The following is a 16,287-nucleotide window of genomic DNA, read 5'->3' as shown; positions in this document are numbered from 1 at the left end:
GAATGGACACTGGGAAAGAAGCCAACATATTTGGCATATCAAGACAGAAAATAATCAGTATCATAAAGCTCATGTACTCTGACAAAAATACCATTAAATTAGAAAAACGTGTATTACAAATACTAATTTCCATTATGATAAACCGAATCACTCAGAAGGTATTTGGAAATAACTTTTTGAATATGCAATATGTCTTCAACAAGCAAATAATAAAAAATATATTGCATTAAAATTATGAAATATAAGTTAATTTTTATTTTAGGGAACAGCTATACACATTTATATTAAAAGAAAAAAGACTAAAAAGTTAATGAGCTAGCGGTCCAATCTATAGATGAGACGCTGATATCAGAAATCCCACACTCAAAACAGTTATTATATTTTTGTTCCCAGTGAAAATTGTGGCCATTCAGTGAAGAGTTGAGGCTGAGGCATCCTAACACTGATTACATTCCTAGGGGTTTCTCCATGTAAGTTCTCTCATATACAAGAAAGAGAAGAATCACTGAAAAATATTCCAATATTAATATACTCATAGGTTTTGCATCCAGGGAGAAATTCCATATTTTCCATAACACAGAGGCATCACTGAAGGCTTTCTCTTTTTCTTTATATTTGCAAGTTTCTCTGCAGTGTGAACGTTCACAAGTTTCCTAACAAATGTGGAAAACCGGAAAGCTCTCCAATATTGATGATGTTCAATAGGGTATTCACTCTAGAATTAATCCACAAGTCCCTTAAAAACTGAGAGAACGTTCAAGACTTTCCCATAGTCACTGCAGAATACCACACTACAGTTTGCTCAGAAATGTGAACACTTTTGCTGTAGGATATTCTGCATTTCTGAGTGTTGTTCCATTGTGTGATTTCCAATGTGTGTCTTAAGGGATGACTGTCCCTGAAGGCTTCTGCATTCTGATGACCTTCACAGGTTTTCTCCCTTAGTGTGAGCTGTCACATGAATCCCTGCTGATAGCACTGAAGGCTTTCCTACAGCTGTTCCATTCTTCAGGATTCTCTCGGTACATAACCTTCTGGGCCCATGAGGGGGAGAGTTTGAGCTGAGGGCTTTACCACAGATTATCCTCAAAAGGTTTCTCTTCAGAGTGAATTAATAGGAGTTACTGAATGCTATTTCATATTGATTAGATTAAAAGGATGATGTGCTGAGGGCTTTACTTCATTAATTCCATGGCAAGTTTCCCAGATGTTTCTGAGTGATCTGTTTCCTTCTGTAGTCTCTCACATTGTATCAGGATTGCTGTGTTGTGAGCCAACACAATAGGAAATAAGTGAAAGCTTAGCAGTCCTCCTGAGAATAGGTCATAAAAGTCATTTTGGCCTCTGTACTGGTCGTCTCTCGGATCACTAACCTTTGGGAGAACTTATTGCCAAATCATAAAGGAACTCGGCCTTGTAAAGAGGCCTACGTGGAGAGGCCTGCATGGTAATGACTGAACGTCCCCTGACAACAACCAACACCAACTTTCCAGGCATGTGAATGAGTCATCTTGGAAGTGGACTGTTCATCAGTAAAGATGTTAGATGGCCACAGCTTTGGCTGACATCTTGACTGTAAGTAAGGGCATGAGAGATCTTGCCATGTAACTACAGAGATAAGCTGTTCCTGAATTCCTGACCTGTAGAAATTGTGAGATAATAAATGCTTGGTGTTTGTGGCCACAAAGTTTTGGGGGATCATTTGTTACGCTGCAACAAATAACTTATACATCCAGTGTGAGCTCTCTCAAACTATCTTAGGGAAGATCAATGAGTGCTTTCCCCCAGAAGTTCCCGCAGTTAATTCATATCCACCTATTATGTATTCTCTTGTGTACAGAAAGGTAGGAGTTACTTGTGAAGGATTTCCCACAATGATTACATTCGTAGGGTTTTTCTCCAGTGTGAGTTCTTAAGTGTTTCTTCACAGCTGAGAGATTATTAAAGGCTTTTCCACAGTCACTGCACTCATAGGGTTTCTCTCCGGTATGTATTCTCTTGTGCACAGTAAGAGAAAAGCTACTGCTGAAGGATTTCCCACACTCATTACATTCATAGGGTTTTTCTCCAGTATGAGTTCTTACGTGCTGTGTCAGATAGGAACTCTTCCTGAAGGTTTTCCCACAATCGTGACATTCGTAAGGTTTCTCCCCTGTATGAATGCTATTGTGCCCAGTGAGGGAGGACCTTGTGCTGAAAGCTTTTCCACACTGATTACATTCATGGTGATTCTCCCCCGTGTGAATCCTCTTGTGGCTTTTGAGGTTACAACTGGTGCGGAAGACGTGAAAACACTGGTTACATTCGTAGGGTTTTTCTCCGGTGTGAATTCTCACATGCAGTCTAAGGGATGAGGGATCACTAAATGCTTTCCCACAGTGATTGCATTCATAGGGTTTCTCCCCATTGTGGATTCTCTTATGAATAGTAAGGTAAGATCTGCTACTGAAGGACTTCCCACACTGATTACAGTCATAGGGTTTTTCTCCAGTATGAATTCTCTTGTGCTGAGTTAGGTTAGATTTTGTGCTGAAGACTTTAAAACACTGATTACATTCATTGAGTTTCACTCCACGATGACTTCTTTCCTGTGGATTAAGGGACGAATGATAACTATAATTTATAATACTTGAAATACTTAATGTTCTCATAGGAATTTTTTCTCCCAGGAATTCTGTTACATTATTATAATCAATATTTTGGCTACTTTCAGTGGTTGTATATGGTTTCTGTCCAGTTTTAGCGCTAAGAAAGTTAAAAAACATAGATGCTTTGCCACAAGTCCTTATCAGATTCACAAAACATTTTCTGGTAACTTCTGGATGAACTTTTGTTCCCAACAGTCAATATCGGAGCCACAGATAGGAAATATTTACTTGTGGGAACTCTCAGTGAAGAAATAAGTTTGAAGCTAACTCACACTTCTCTAAATATTTACAATTTTCACAGTGTCTCTCCAGGGACACAGCATTCTCAATTATAAATGACACTTTCCTTTAACGCCTCTCCTGGTTATTTTGTGCCCTTTCTAAACTTAGGGCATTCTCCTACTGTAGAGAACCAGAAATCACCCACGTTAGTCTTACCGTTTTTACACCTTTAGACTGTTCTTTTCTGAAAACATGCTTCTTAGGAGTTAACCATTTGGCTTTAAGTAGAGTCTCCAAATCTGAAACAAAATGAAAAGAAATTTAGGTTGATGGAGAAAATAAATGGAAAAGTGCACACATGAGTAAAGGCAGATTCTGAGGGATCAAGGTTTTTGAGGATGGTTGCAACAAAGAGGATCTGGTTATGAAAATTTTAGGTATTAATTTTATTTTATTTTTTATTATTTTTTTTTGAGACGGAGTCTCGCTCTGTCGCCCAGGCTGGAGTGCAGTGGCCGGATCTCAGCTCACCGCAAGCTCCTCCTCCCAGGTTTACGCCATTCTCCTGCCTCAGCCTCCCGAGTAGCTGGGACTACAGGCGCCCGTCACCTCGCCCGGCTAGTTTTTTGTATTTTTTAGTAGAGACGGGGTTTTACCGGGTTAGCCAGGATGGTCTCCATCTCCTGACCTCATGATCCGCCGTCTCGGCCTCCCAAAGTGCTGGGATTACAGGCTTGAGCCACTGCGCCCGGCCAAGTATTAATTTTAAAAAAGGATTCTAGACAAATTGAGATTGATCACAGATTGACGAAAGGAGGAGTGATCAGGAATGCAAAGTGGGAAGGAACTTGATGGACATTTTCAAGAGTTGCATCTTTGTTTCTTCCCTGAGCCCGAAGCGAAGTATGAGATGATGATGAGAGAGTCATAGAGAAAAGAAAGGACATGAGGAAGCTCACACCAAATGTTCTTGTGCATCTTTGGCAGGAACAGGGCATTTTACAAAGTTCCCTGATTGACATTAACTAATGTAATACTCCCAACCCCCAAGTCACTGGCCAGAGCTATTCCTCACAAGGGCTCATATCTGCCTGGTGCTCACCTGGACAGGTGCTTGGTAGAATTCCTCTTTCTTCTGTCATCACCTTCTTGTCTTGTTCCAATTGGGATATCAGACTGGGTTTATTAACACGAAACCCTATTTATGGAAAACATACACATGATATAGGGAACGGTGCTGGGGACAATCAACTCCATGAAACGAACGCCAACATTTCTGAAGATGGAAAAGTGTGACTTTAGGAATGGTGAAATAAATAATGACTTTTTTTTTTCTCTTTTTTTTTGAGACGGAGTCTTGCTCTCTGCAGCAGCATGATCTCAGCCCACCGCAACCTCTGCCTCCCAGGTTCAAGCGATTCTCCTGCCTCAGCCTCCTGGGTAGCTGGAACTACAGACGCACACCACCACGCCTGGCTAATTTTTGTATTTTTAGTAGAGATGGGGTTTCACCATGTTGGCCAGGCGGGTCTCGATCTCCTGACCTTGTGATCCACCCACGTTGACCTCCCAAAGTGCTGGGATTACAGGTGTGAGCCACTGCACCCTGCCAATTACACCTTAATTCTAGTGTATAGGGTAACTCTCACAGGGAACAAAAATGCAAGCATATTCAACTAGATATTCAGGGTGACAGGGCATAAGCAGCTCCAGAAGCGCATGCCTGAGTTCAAATGCACACTTCGGAGGCCCCGACACTTTTAACCATGAAGAATATAAAGTCAGGACAAGAAATGGATCTCCAGTTCATAAGGCAGGAATTAGAGACAGCCCACGAGGGTGGGACCATATGGCCCCATTCATCACTGTACTCCCAGGCCCCTGCACAGACCTGGGAACACAGGGTGCTTAAGAAAACTTGACAGAAGTGATGACGGGGACAGTGGTGGAGGAGGGCGTTCCAGACGTTCATCCCTCCACAAAAACAGTGAGGAAACTGGCAAAAGCGGTCAGAATCAACTTTATTGGAATTGTGGAAATGTATCCAAAGTCCACAGCCATCAGGAGCATGCCTTCTCAGAAAACCCAGCTGAATCTGGGTAAGAGAGCTTTATGATACTTGAAATGGACCTCTTTCCCCCTGCTTTGTCTACAGCCTTGAAGACAACAGTCTGGATTCCTAGTACTTGCAGGGAGCAGAACAGACTTTACTCTGTGGTTGCTTTTCTTGACCTAGCTGGTGGTTCCCTGAAGGACTGGCTCAAAGGGTTGCCTTTATTTATCTAACTCCAAATTCTTTCAGGGACTGAGCTGGTTACCTGGAACACATGTGATTGACACATGTGAAGGCAAATGTATTAGTCAGTACTGCCTGAGGCAAGAGAAGACAGTAGAAGCAAACAAAAGACTAACCAAAAAACCTGAAAGGAAAAATGGGGAAAAAGATGTTTGGGGAGTAGGACTTTGAAAATCTTCCTCATATTCTTAAGAACCTGTAATTCCAAGCACATACTCAGGGCTGGGAGCATGCCCAGAAAATACTTAGAAGGTGCAAAAACCTCACCTTTTGGTGACCTTCAGGCTCTGCACAAGCCAGAAATGAAGGTCAAGGCAGAGTTAACTGCCTACCTAAGTATTAAAGGCATGTCCCTATGTACACGCAGAGCCCATGTAAAGAGACTGGAAGTTTTTTCCTTTTTTGTTCCAGGCCGTCAAATCACTATATGACCATTATGCTATCAGTGGCCACACAGGATCGATGCAGACATTACAAAGTTAGTTCTGAAACAGAACTACTGTATATCCTAACAAGAGTTTACAATATATAATATTCTAGAACTTTAGAATATACCATAGTTCTATTTCAGAACTTTAGAACTGTCGTATGTTCTATAGATATCAACAACAACAAGCAAAACAAACTCTGGAGATGAGGAAAAGTCTCATTCCCAAATTGCTGTATTACAACATTCCAAATGTGTAGTTTCAACAAAATAATTATGAGGCAAGCAAGGAAACAAACATTGGGCCCATTACAAGACAAATGAAGCTGGCAGAAATTGTCCCTTCAGAAATTCAAATACTGGACTTCACTAGACAAGTAAAATAAGTCAACCATTTTAAATCTGCTAAAAGATGTACAAGAAATATGTACTAAAGGAAACTATGAGTATAAATTTTCATCAAATGAAAAACAGCAAAATAGGTCCAACTATGGCATATGAAAAAAATACAAAAAAATGGAAAACATAAAGAGAAACTTTAGGAAGGCAAATAAAAAAATTTGAGTTGAAAAGTACAATAGCTGAAATGAAACATTCAGAACATATCTGAGCAAGCAGAAGATAAAATTGGTGACCATGAAGATAGGGCAACCGATATTATCTAGTCTGAGGAGCACAAAAAAGAGAGAGGCCAGGCGCAGTGGCTCGTGTCTGTAATCCCAGCATTTTGGGATGCCAAGGCAGGAGGACTGCTTGCATCCAGGAGCTGAAGACCAGCCTGGGAAATATAGTGAGATCCTGACTCTACAAGAAATAAAAAAATTAGCTGGGCATGGTGATACACGTCTATAGTCATGCCTCCCTGTTTGGGAGGCTGAGATGGGAGGATTACTTGAGCCCAGGAGGTCAAGGCTGCAGTAAGCCACAATCACTCTGCTGCATTCCAGCTTGACAGAGTGAGTGAGAACCTGTCTCAAAGATACAGAGAGATAGAGAGAAAGAGAGAGAGAGAGAATTTAAAAAAAAGATGAACAGAGCCTGAGACCTTGGGATACCATCAAACATATATATGATGTGGAGAAGACAGAGATGTGAAGAGAAAGAAAGGGGTGAGAAGGTTGAAGAAATAACGGCTAGAAACTTCCTAAAATGTGATGAAAGGCATAAATGTACAAATCCAAGAAGCTCAAGAAACTCAAGTACAATAAATTTGAAAAAATAGAGATTCATACTGAAACACACCCCCCCCCCCCCCACACACACACTTTCTGAGCCAGGGTCTTATTCCGTCACCCAGGCTAGAGTACAGTGGTGTGATTATGGCTCACAGAAGCCTTGATCTGGAGTCAAGCAATCCTTCCACCTCAGCCTTCCAAGAAGCTGGGACCACAGGTGTGCACCAGCACATCTGTCTAATTTTTAAATATTTTGTAGAGACAGGGTCTCTTTACGTCGCCCAGGCTGGTCTCATATTCCTGGCCTCAAGGGCTCTTCCTGCCTCAGCCTCACAAAGTGTTGGGATTACAGGCATGAGCCATTGCACCCGGCATCAAACACATATTAATCAAACTGTTGAAAGACAAAGGCAGCATCCTAAAAACAGCAAGAGGGAGGTGACCTATCATGTTACACAGGATCCTCGGTAAGATTAAGAGCCAATTTCTCAATAGAAACCATGGAAACCACCAAGCACTGGAGTGGTATATTCAAAGTGCTGAGAAAAAATGGCAACCAAGAATTCTATGTCTGGCAAAACTCCCCTTCAGAAACAAAGAAATGAAGACCTTCCCAGAGACAAAGACTGAGTGTTTGTCACGATTACATCTACCTTACAAAAAATGATTGAGGGTGACTTCAGGACAAAATGAAAAGATAATAGTAACTTGAATCCACAGAGAGAAGTGAAGAACACTGGTAAAGGTAAATACAGACGTGAACATCAAAGTCACGGACAATGTGTTTTTGGTTTGTAACTTCTCTTTTATTACTACATAATTTAAAGACAAAAGCATAAATGATCATACGTCTACATTAATGGGCACATAATGCATACAGATGTAATTTGTGACAAAATTACTAAACAAAACAGCTACAGTGAAACAAAGTTTTTATATACTATTGAAACTAAGTTGCTATTAAACTAGATTGTTGTAAATTAAAGTGCTTATTAAAATTCTCAGGGCAACCACTAAGAAAATAACTAAAAAGGATAAAAACAAATGAGAAGGGAATCAAAATGGCCCGCTAGAAAATATCTAACACAAAACAACAATGAAAGAACTGAGGAACAAAAATGATATGACACATAGAAAAAAGTAAATAGCTATCTATAGCAAATAGTAAATAGGCAGAAGTAGCTCCTTCCTTATCAGCAATTACATCATTGCAAGGTGGATTTTGGCAGAATGGATTTAAAAAATAACACAATTACAGATGGTTCCCAGCTTACAATGGTATGATTTTTTAACTTTATGATGGTGCAAAGGTCATATGCATTCAGGAGAAACCACACTTCAAGTACCCTACAACCATTCTATGTTTCACTTTCAGTACCATATTCAATACATAATTTATAATTGTTGAGCTATTCAATACTGTATTTAAAATACCCTGTTATGTTAGATGATTTTGTCCAACTGCAGGCTAACGTAAGTGTTCTGAGCATATGTAGGCTAGCCTAACTGATGGTGTTCAGTGGGTTAGGTGAATTAAATGCATTTTTGACTTTTAGTTTTTCTTTTTTCATTGTTTTGCATTTTTGACTTAGAGTATTTTTAACTTACAATGGCTTTACTGGGACATAACCTCATCAAAGTTGTGGAGCATCTATACATACTGTCTATAAGAGACTTACTTTACATTCAAAGACACAAATATGGTTGATAGCGAAAGAATGGAAAACGATTTCATTCAATAAAAATTGTTATAAAACATAGAGAAAGATATTATAGATGTATAAATCATCAATTTATGGAGAAAATGTAACAATTATAAACACATATGTGCCTAATAAGAACTCCAAAATGTATGAAGTAAAAACTGGCATAATGGAAGATATAGAAAGTTCTATAATAATCGTTGGAGACTTCAATACTCCACTTTCAATAATGGGTAGAACAACATATTAGAAGATAAAAAGGAAACAGAGGGCTTAAACAGTAAACTAACTAGACCTAACAGATATATAAAGAACACATCACCCAACAAGAGAATGCATATTCATCTCAAATGCACATGGAACATTCTCCAGGATAGATGATATGTTAGGCTATAAAAAAAGTCTCACTAAATTTAAAAACAATGAATTCCTACAAAGTATCTTCCTTAACCACAATGGAATGAAATTAAAAATGAGTAACAGGGCTGGGCATGATGGCTCACGCCTGTAATCCCAGCACTTTGAGAGGTAGAGGTGGGTGGATCACAATGTCAAGAGATTGAGACCATCCTGGCCAACATGGTGGAACTCTGTCTCTACCAAAAATACAAAAATTAGCTGGGCGTGGTGGTGCGCACCTGTAGTCCCAGCTACTTGGGAGGCTGAGGCAGGAGAATCACTTGAGCCTGGGTGGCGGAGGTTGCAGTGAGCTGAGATTGTGCCACTGCACTCCAGCCTGGTGACAGAGTGAGACTCCGTCTCAAAAAAGATAGTAAGGTTATGTATTGGAAGTCTTAATATGGTTAAGGTGACAACACTACCCAAAATTATCTACAGAAGTAAAACAATCATTATCAAAATTCTCATAGTTCTTTTTCCTTTCAGAAATGCACAAACTGATCTGAAAATTCATGGTGTTGCAAGGGATCTTGAACAGACAGGTGTTGAATAAGAAGAACAAAGTAGAAAGATTTACATTTCCTGTTGTCAAAACTTACTACAATGTAACAATCATCAAAGCAGTGTGGTACTGACCCAAGGATGGATATACAGACCAACGAAGCCAGGAGCGGTGGCTCACACCTGTAATCTCAGCACTTTGGGAGGCCCAGGCAGGCGGATCACGGTCAGGAGTTTGAGATATATAGACCAATGGAACAGAACTGAGAGTGTGTAAATAAACTCCAGTGTGTATGGCCACAGAATTTTCAATAAGGATGCCAAGGTCATTTGATGGGGAAAGAACAATATCTTCTATAAAGGTGGTGAGACAACTGGATATACACACGTAAAGAATGAAGCTGGCCCTTTCTCCACATCATATGCAAAATTCACTCAAAATCTATCAAACAGCTAAGTGGAAGAGTTAAGGCCAGAATATTCTTAGAAGAAAACAGGTAAATCTTCATGACCTTGAGTTGACCAATGGTTTCTTAGGTATCACACCAAGAGCACAAGCAAAAAACAAAAACTAGATACAACGGACTCCATCACAACTAAAACTTTTTTTGTTTTTTGAGATGGAGTCTCGCTCTGTTGCCCAGGCTGGAGCACAGTGGATCTCAGCTCACTACAACCTCTGCCTCCCAGGTTCAAGCGATTCTCCTGCCTCAGCCTCCTGAGTAGCTGGGATTACAGGCATCTGCCACCATGCCCGGCTAATTTTTGCATTTTTAGTAGAGATGGGGCTTCACCAAGTTGGCCAGGCTGGTCTTGAACTCCTGACCTCAGGTGATCCGTCTGTCTCGGCCTCCCAAAGTGCTGGGATTACAGGCATGAGCCACCGTGCCTGTTCACAATTAAAACTTTTGTGCATCAAAGGACACTATCAAGAAAATGAAAAGATACCCAAATAATAGAGAAATCATTTACGCATTGTATTTTGAATAAGGATTTGGTACCTGGAATATAAAATGAACTTTTAAAATCCGACAACAAAAATAAACAACCCAAATAAAACATGGGCAGAGGGTTGGGAGCGGTAGTTCACACCTGTAATCCCAGCACTTTGGGAGGCCAAGGCAGGCAGATCACTTGAGGCCAGGAGTTTGAGACCAGCCTGATCAACACAGTGAAATCCTGTCTATAAAAAATACAAAAAAATTTAGCCAGGCATGGTGGCACATGCCTGTAATTCCAGCTACTTGGGAGGCTGAGGAATGAGAATCACTTGAACCTGGAGGGCAGAGGTTGTAGTAAGCTGAGATCGTGCTGCACCATTGCACTCTAGCCTGGGTGACAGAGGGAGACTCTGTGTCAAAACAAGCAAACAAACAAACAAACAAACGACAATAACAAAAATGCGCAAAGGACTTGAATAGACGTTTTTCCAAAGAAAAATACTCAGCAAGTACACGAAAAGATGCTCATGTCATTTGTCATTAGAAAAATGCAAATCAAAACACAACGAGATAGCACTTCACACCTACTGGTACAACTATAATCAAAAAGGCAAGTGCTGGAAAGATGTGGAGAAGCTGGAACCCTCACGCATTGGTGGGAACGTGCAATGGTGCAGCTGCTGTGGAAAAGTCTGGCAGTTCCTCAAGAACCTAAACACAGACCTAGCCTTCCACTCCTAGTATATACCCAAGAAAATGCGAAGTGGGCATTTAAACAAAAGCTTGTACACAAAAATTCATAGTATTATAGCATTATTCCTGATAGTAAAAAAGTGGAAACAACTGAAATGTTTATTAATAGAAAAATGGATTGGACAAAATGTGGTATGTCCATTCAATGCAATATTATTCGGTCATAAGGAATGAAGCACTGGGACAACATACAACATAGCTAAGCTTTTTTTTTTTTTTTGAGACACAGTCGTGCTCTGTTGCCCAGGCTGCAGCGCAATGACGCGATCTCGGCTCACTGCAGCCTCTGCCTCCTGGTTCAAGCAATTCTCCTGCCTCAGCCTCCTGACTAGCTGGGATTCCAGGAGTGCACCACCATGTCCAGCTAATTTTTGTATTTTTAGTAGAGACGGGGTTTCACCGTGTTGGTCAGGCTGGTCTCGAACTCCTGACCTCGTGATCTGCCCGCCTCGGCCTCCCAAAGTGCTGGGATTACAGGTGTGAGCCACCGCGCCCGGCCCATAGCTAAGCTTTTAAAACATTGTGCTACATGAAAGAAGTCAGACACAAAAGGTAATGTATTTTATAATTCCATTTATATGATATGTTCTGGATAGGCAAATTCCTAAAGACAGAAACCACATGAGTGGTTACCAGCAGCAGTGGGTAGGGATTGGCTGCTTCACAGGGACGAGGTTTCTTTGAGGGTGATGAAAATGTTGTGATATTAGATAGTGTTGATGGTTGCACAATACTACGAATATATTAAAAATCACTGGACTGGACATCTTCGAATGGTTAAAATGGTGAATTTTGTGTTATATGGATTTTACCACAATAAAAAAAATAAGAAAAGCCGGCAAGTCTTGCCACCGGAGTCATTAAATAAATGCAGGAATGATGTCAGGCTTACCCAGCGAGGCCAGGTTCCTGCAGTTCTCCAGCATCACGTCCCTGTACAGTGTCCTTTGGGTAGGGTCCAGCAATGCCCACTCCTCCTGGGTGAACTCCACGGCCACATCCTCGAAGGTCACCAAGCCCTAAAGCATTGCAAACATCACAGCTTAGCCAAGGACCACCCCCACCAACATGCACAGGAATAGGGCCCAGCAGAACAGAGCCAGGGCTAGGGAAACCTGAGCACGAGATGTGGGGTGGGGTTCCGAGCTCCCCTCCCTGGCTTCTGAGCTCAGCCCTCAACGCTTGTCTCCTTAGGCCACTCCCAGGCCCAGTGTCCAGTGCCCAGTACCACAGAGCAGCCGTCTTTTCTCTCAGACTGGGCGCTCCTGTGATCTCAGTTCCCTCAGTCTCCAGGGGAGCACGGGCCCATGACACGGCAGAAATCAGAGAAATACTTGGTAAGTGAATGAATGATTTCCGTATGGCCTTCATTAATCGCTTGGGCTTAGAACATTGTCATGTCTTTACTTGGCTTTCCCTTAAAACTCTCAGGAGCACGTGATGTACTTAGGGACCCTGGAGGGAAGCTCTGAACCTGCAGTAAATGTTGACACACATGGACATTTTCTGGGCAGCCCTCACCCTCCATCAGATGCCTGCAAATCCTGGGATGCCTGAGGACCTGGTTTGGCCATGAGGCTCCAGGCTGCTGGAAGGTATCGAGTCTAACCTTCTAGTCAAAGGAGTAATGATTTGGGAAAAGGAGCATCCGACTCACCCGTAGCCAGCTTGTCAGGAGCTCATCAACCAGCTCTCCACCCTCTGTGTGTCCTTTTTGCTGAGAGGCTGGGAACGGGGAAGATGGAGCTGGAGGAGGAGAAATGAGTCCCAGGGATTCAGGCTTGTCTAACACCCACAGATCTGCCCATGATCGACCATATTCACCTCCCACACCCACATGGATGAGGCACCCACAGAGCACCGACCTACACTCCACGCAAACACCTACCCACAGCTCTCCTAAGATACCCGAACACAGCTCTGTCTCACCAACCAAAAACAGGGCTCAAGGTCGGACTGCACTTGGGGAAGGGATTATTCCCACTTCCCAGATGAGGAAACCGAAGTTCCAAGGGTGTCACTGTGTTTTTATCAGGTTCACAGAAAGAACTAAAGGGAGAATTCAAAAGTTCCAGCACGTTCACCACAGAGGCAACATCCACAAACACCCAAACACCTAAGTCCCAAATCCCAAGAGTTGCCGGATCAGACACCGAGGACCTCTGGGCCCTGGGGCTCCACTCCTGCCTCACCTGCTCTGCCCAACCCCCTCCGGTCCCATGCTGTGGGTCAGAGCCTTTCAAGCCTGGACTCTGAGAAATGCCAGGACCCCACGACTCACCAGCAGTCGGGGGCAGGACGACGGCCGCCATCCTGTGACTCCAGCAGCAACAGGGCAGCCGGGAAGCAGGACGCTCCTCCCTTATTCCGCAGCGCTCTCAGGACAGAGCTCTGGAAGAAACGGGAACGCTCTAAGTCTCCATGGCCTCCTCCCTCTCGGGCTATTGCTGATGGGCCCTCCTCAGCCCATCCTTCCCATCCTCCTTCAAATGCAAGTTCTGGCTTCCACACTGGGCCTTTATTTTGCTGAGCCGGCAATCATTCAGGGCCACCTGATGGAAAACTTGCCTTCCTCTGTCCCCAACACAATGACCGGTACCTCCCTGACCCACCCACTTTGAGAACCTCAGCTTCACACAGTCTCACGGCACGCTCTTCCCATCCACAAACGCATTCCCGGCTACTTCCTCCTTCCCTGGGGACTCTGGCACCTCCATCGCTCCTCCCACCTCCAGTCCCAGCTCCTGGAGGACGTCAGAGACCCCCAGAGTCTCAGGAGTTCCTCAGCTCCAGGGCCCTTTGACCCTTCTCTCCTCATCAGCCACACGTTTCCACAAGCCCCCTCAGCCTTGATCAGCACCGGGCACTGTCCCATCACCCAGAACAACGTTCAGAAACTCCCCTCTCTGAACCCACCTCCCTCCTCAACTTCCACCGTGTTCACTAATTTTTTCTGTCACCGCATGTCCTCTGACAACACACAGGCCTCAGTCACCTCCTCCTACCTCAGTCACCCACCTCCTGCCTCGGTCAGCCCCTCTCCTGCCTCAGTCACCCCGATCCTGCCTTGGTCACCCCCCTCCTGCCCATGCTCTGCCTCCGTTACCCCCTCTCCTGCCCTTGGTCACCCCCCTCCTGCCTGTGCTCGGCCTCAGTCACCCCCCTCCTGCCGCACTCAGCCCCTCCCCTACTCATGCTCTGCCTTGGTCACCCCCACTCCTGCCTCAGCCACTTCCTCTCTTGATTTCATCCTCACCCAGCCTGGATGTCACTGTCCCTCATTTCAGCTGATTTCCTCCTCCCCACCCCACACCGTCATGCCAGCCCAGCAGAACTCCGGCCAGACGTGACTTCAAACATCCACCTGCTCCAGGGCACATTCGGGCAGACCACCCTGTGCAAGGGCTGTGACGCTGCCACTCTGGAGTAACACGGTCACCAACGTGAAAAGAACACTCAGCCTGCAGGGCGATCCCACAGGTCAGCGTGGCTTCCCACTCGTCAAACCTCCTCTCCTCTCTTTCAACCTCACACCTTCTTCCCTGTCCCCTCTGTGGTAACCGCTTCCCAATGAGCCCTTGACGATCCCAGCCTCCCGGTGCTCACACCCTGGGTAGGCCCGACACATACACGGAATGGGGGCTGACCTATGTGACCAGCAGAATATGGCTGAGGAGACAGCGGGGATGGGTACAGGGTTGACTTCCAGGGCCAGGTCCTAGAAGGCACTGAAGCTGCTTCTGCCTTGGTCTCCTGGATGCTGCTCTAGGGGACGCCAGTTGCCATGCTGGGAAGATGCTCAAGTGGCCCTGTGTAGAGGCCTATGTGGAGAGGAACTGAGGCCTCCCACTGACAGCCAGCTCTGACTCACAGGCCATGGAGTGGCCCCCAGTACCGGTTGAGCCTTCGGATGATGTGAACCCAGCTGACAGCCTTCTGCAAGTTTCCAGCCAGAGCCTTCCAGCCAAGCCGCTCCTGAATTCCAGAAACACAAAAGCAGTGAGAGATGATACACGGTCGTTTTTTCAAGTGACTAAGGTTTGAGATCATTTGTTAGGCAGCGAGAGACGACAAATCATCTCATTTTCAGCAGATAATCCCAATCCTGCTTCTCAGGGTAATGATCACGAGAAGGAATCTACTTTCCTGTGTTGCTGCCAGCACTGTAACCTGTGCCCCGCTCTCCTGCCTCCTCCCATTGCAGACAAGAAGCGGCCTGCCTTCTCCGTAGGGCCTGCTGGGCAGTTCTGGCCTGGGGTCTACCCTCCTGCTTTTGAGTAGCTGTCTGTGCTCGAAGCTCTCTCCTCCGCTAATTTTTGTAGTTTTAATAGTCGGGGTTTCACCATATTGGCCATGCTGGTCTCAACCTCCTGACCTCAGGTGATCCACCCGCCTCCCAAAGTGCCAGGACTACAGGCGTGAGCCACCACGCCCAGCCCGAAAATGAATTTTCAATTGTGTTTCATTCTCACTGGTTTAACTGAAATAGCTCCATGTAGCTAGTAGCTACCATGCTGGACAGCGCCTAGACAAGCACAGGCCTGACTTCCTTGAGGATGGAGAGGCGAGGCCCTGTGAGTGGCAGAGTGAGGGTGCGCACATGGCCCTGGGTTAAGGAGGCTGCCTGCAGGTTTGCACAGACAAGAGCTGGGGCACAGTGAGCACTCTGAGCCCTCTGACCAATGCATGGAGGAAAGCGAGCAGCATCACATTTTCTCAGCTCTAAATTCCCAGGTCTCTTCTTTCTATGTCCTTCCTACTCCAGGACCATTACCCAGGCTTAGGCCACAATCATCTGATTCCTAAACTACCTCCGAACACCTTCTCTTTTGCCTCTTAAACGTCTTCTTTCTGAATCCTAAAGTCCTTGTTATCTACATGCTTACACTACATGCAAATTGCATCACCTTCCGGCCCACAACTCTTCAGTGTATTCCCACTGGCCTGAGAACAGAGTCTGAAGTGAGGCCTCACCTGGTTCTGCCTCTCTCTCGGTCTTGGTCACACCTCTTTCCCTGTTTTGTTTTTGTTTTTTGAGGAGTCTCACTCTGACGCTCTGGAGTGCTGTGGCGTGATCTTGGCTCACTGCAACTTTCGCCTCCCAGGTTTAAGCAATTCTCCTGCCTCGGCCTCCTAAGCAGCCGGGACTACAGGCGTGGGCCACCACACCCAGCTAATTTTCGTAATTTTAGTAGAGACGGGGTTTCACCATGTTGGCCAGG

At 44.5% G+C, this 16,287-nt stretch overlaps 1 protein-coding gene across 3 annotated transcripts; it reads right to left on the bottom strand.

The window, feature by feature from the left end:
- Positions 1–226: 226 nt before the first annotated feature.
- On the bottom strand, positions 227–14,844 carry ZNF558 (zinc finger protein 558). Of its 3 annotated transcripts, XM_011954925.1 has the most exons (7): positions 14,713–14,844; positions 13,347–13,442; positions 12,723–12,811; positions 11,958–12,084; positions 3,973–4,068; positions 3,087–3,169; positions 227–2,588 (listed from the first exon to the last, which is right to left on the bottom strand). In XM_011954925.1, exons 2-7 carry the CDS (start codon positions 13,375–13,377, stop codon positions 1,806–1,808), a joined length of 1,209 nt encoding a protein of 402 aa, XP_011810315.1. In that variant the 5' UTR covers positions 13,378–13,442; positions 14,713–14,844; the 3' UTR covers positions 227–1,805. The 3 variants fall into 3 exon arrangements, with proteins under 3 accessions (XP_011810315.1, XP_011810314.1, XP_011810316.1); XM_011954924.1 differs by lacking the exon at positions 14,713–14,844 and having other exon boundaries at positions 13,347–13,620; XM_011954926.1 differs by lacking the exon at positions 14,713–14,844 and having other exon boundaries at positions 12,723–12,790; positions 13,347–13,377.
- Positions 14,845–16,287: the final 1,443 nt, after the last annotated feature.

This window comes from Colobus angolensis, unplaced genomic scaffold (assembly GCF_000951035.1).
Source record: "Colobus angolensis palliatus isolate OR3802 unplaced genomic scaffold, Cang.pa_1.0 Scaffold39, whole genome shotgun sequence".
Classification (NCBI taxonomy): Eukaryota; Metazoa; Chordata; class Mammalia; order Primates; family Cercopithecidae; genus Colobus; species Colobus angolensis.
The sequence above is the reverse complement of the archived record's forward strand: the minus strand, read 5'-3'. Positions and strand labels throughout refer to the sequence as shown.

Coding starts and splice junctions, on each gene's coding strand:
- ZNF558 (XM_011954925.1), bottom strand. CDS start 13,377: ATGGCGGCCGTCGTCCTGCCCCCGACTGCTG. Junction 12,812..13,346: donor CGTCCTGCCCCCGACTGCTG/GTGAGTCGTGGG, acceptor CTCCTCCTCCAG/CTCCATCTTCCCCGTTCCCA. Junction 2,589..3,086: donor AGTCTAAAGGTGTAAAAACG/GTAAGACTAACG, acceptor CTTAATCCACAG/GAAAGAAGTCATCGTGGAGT.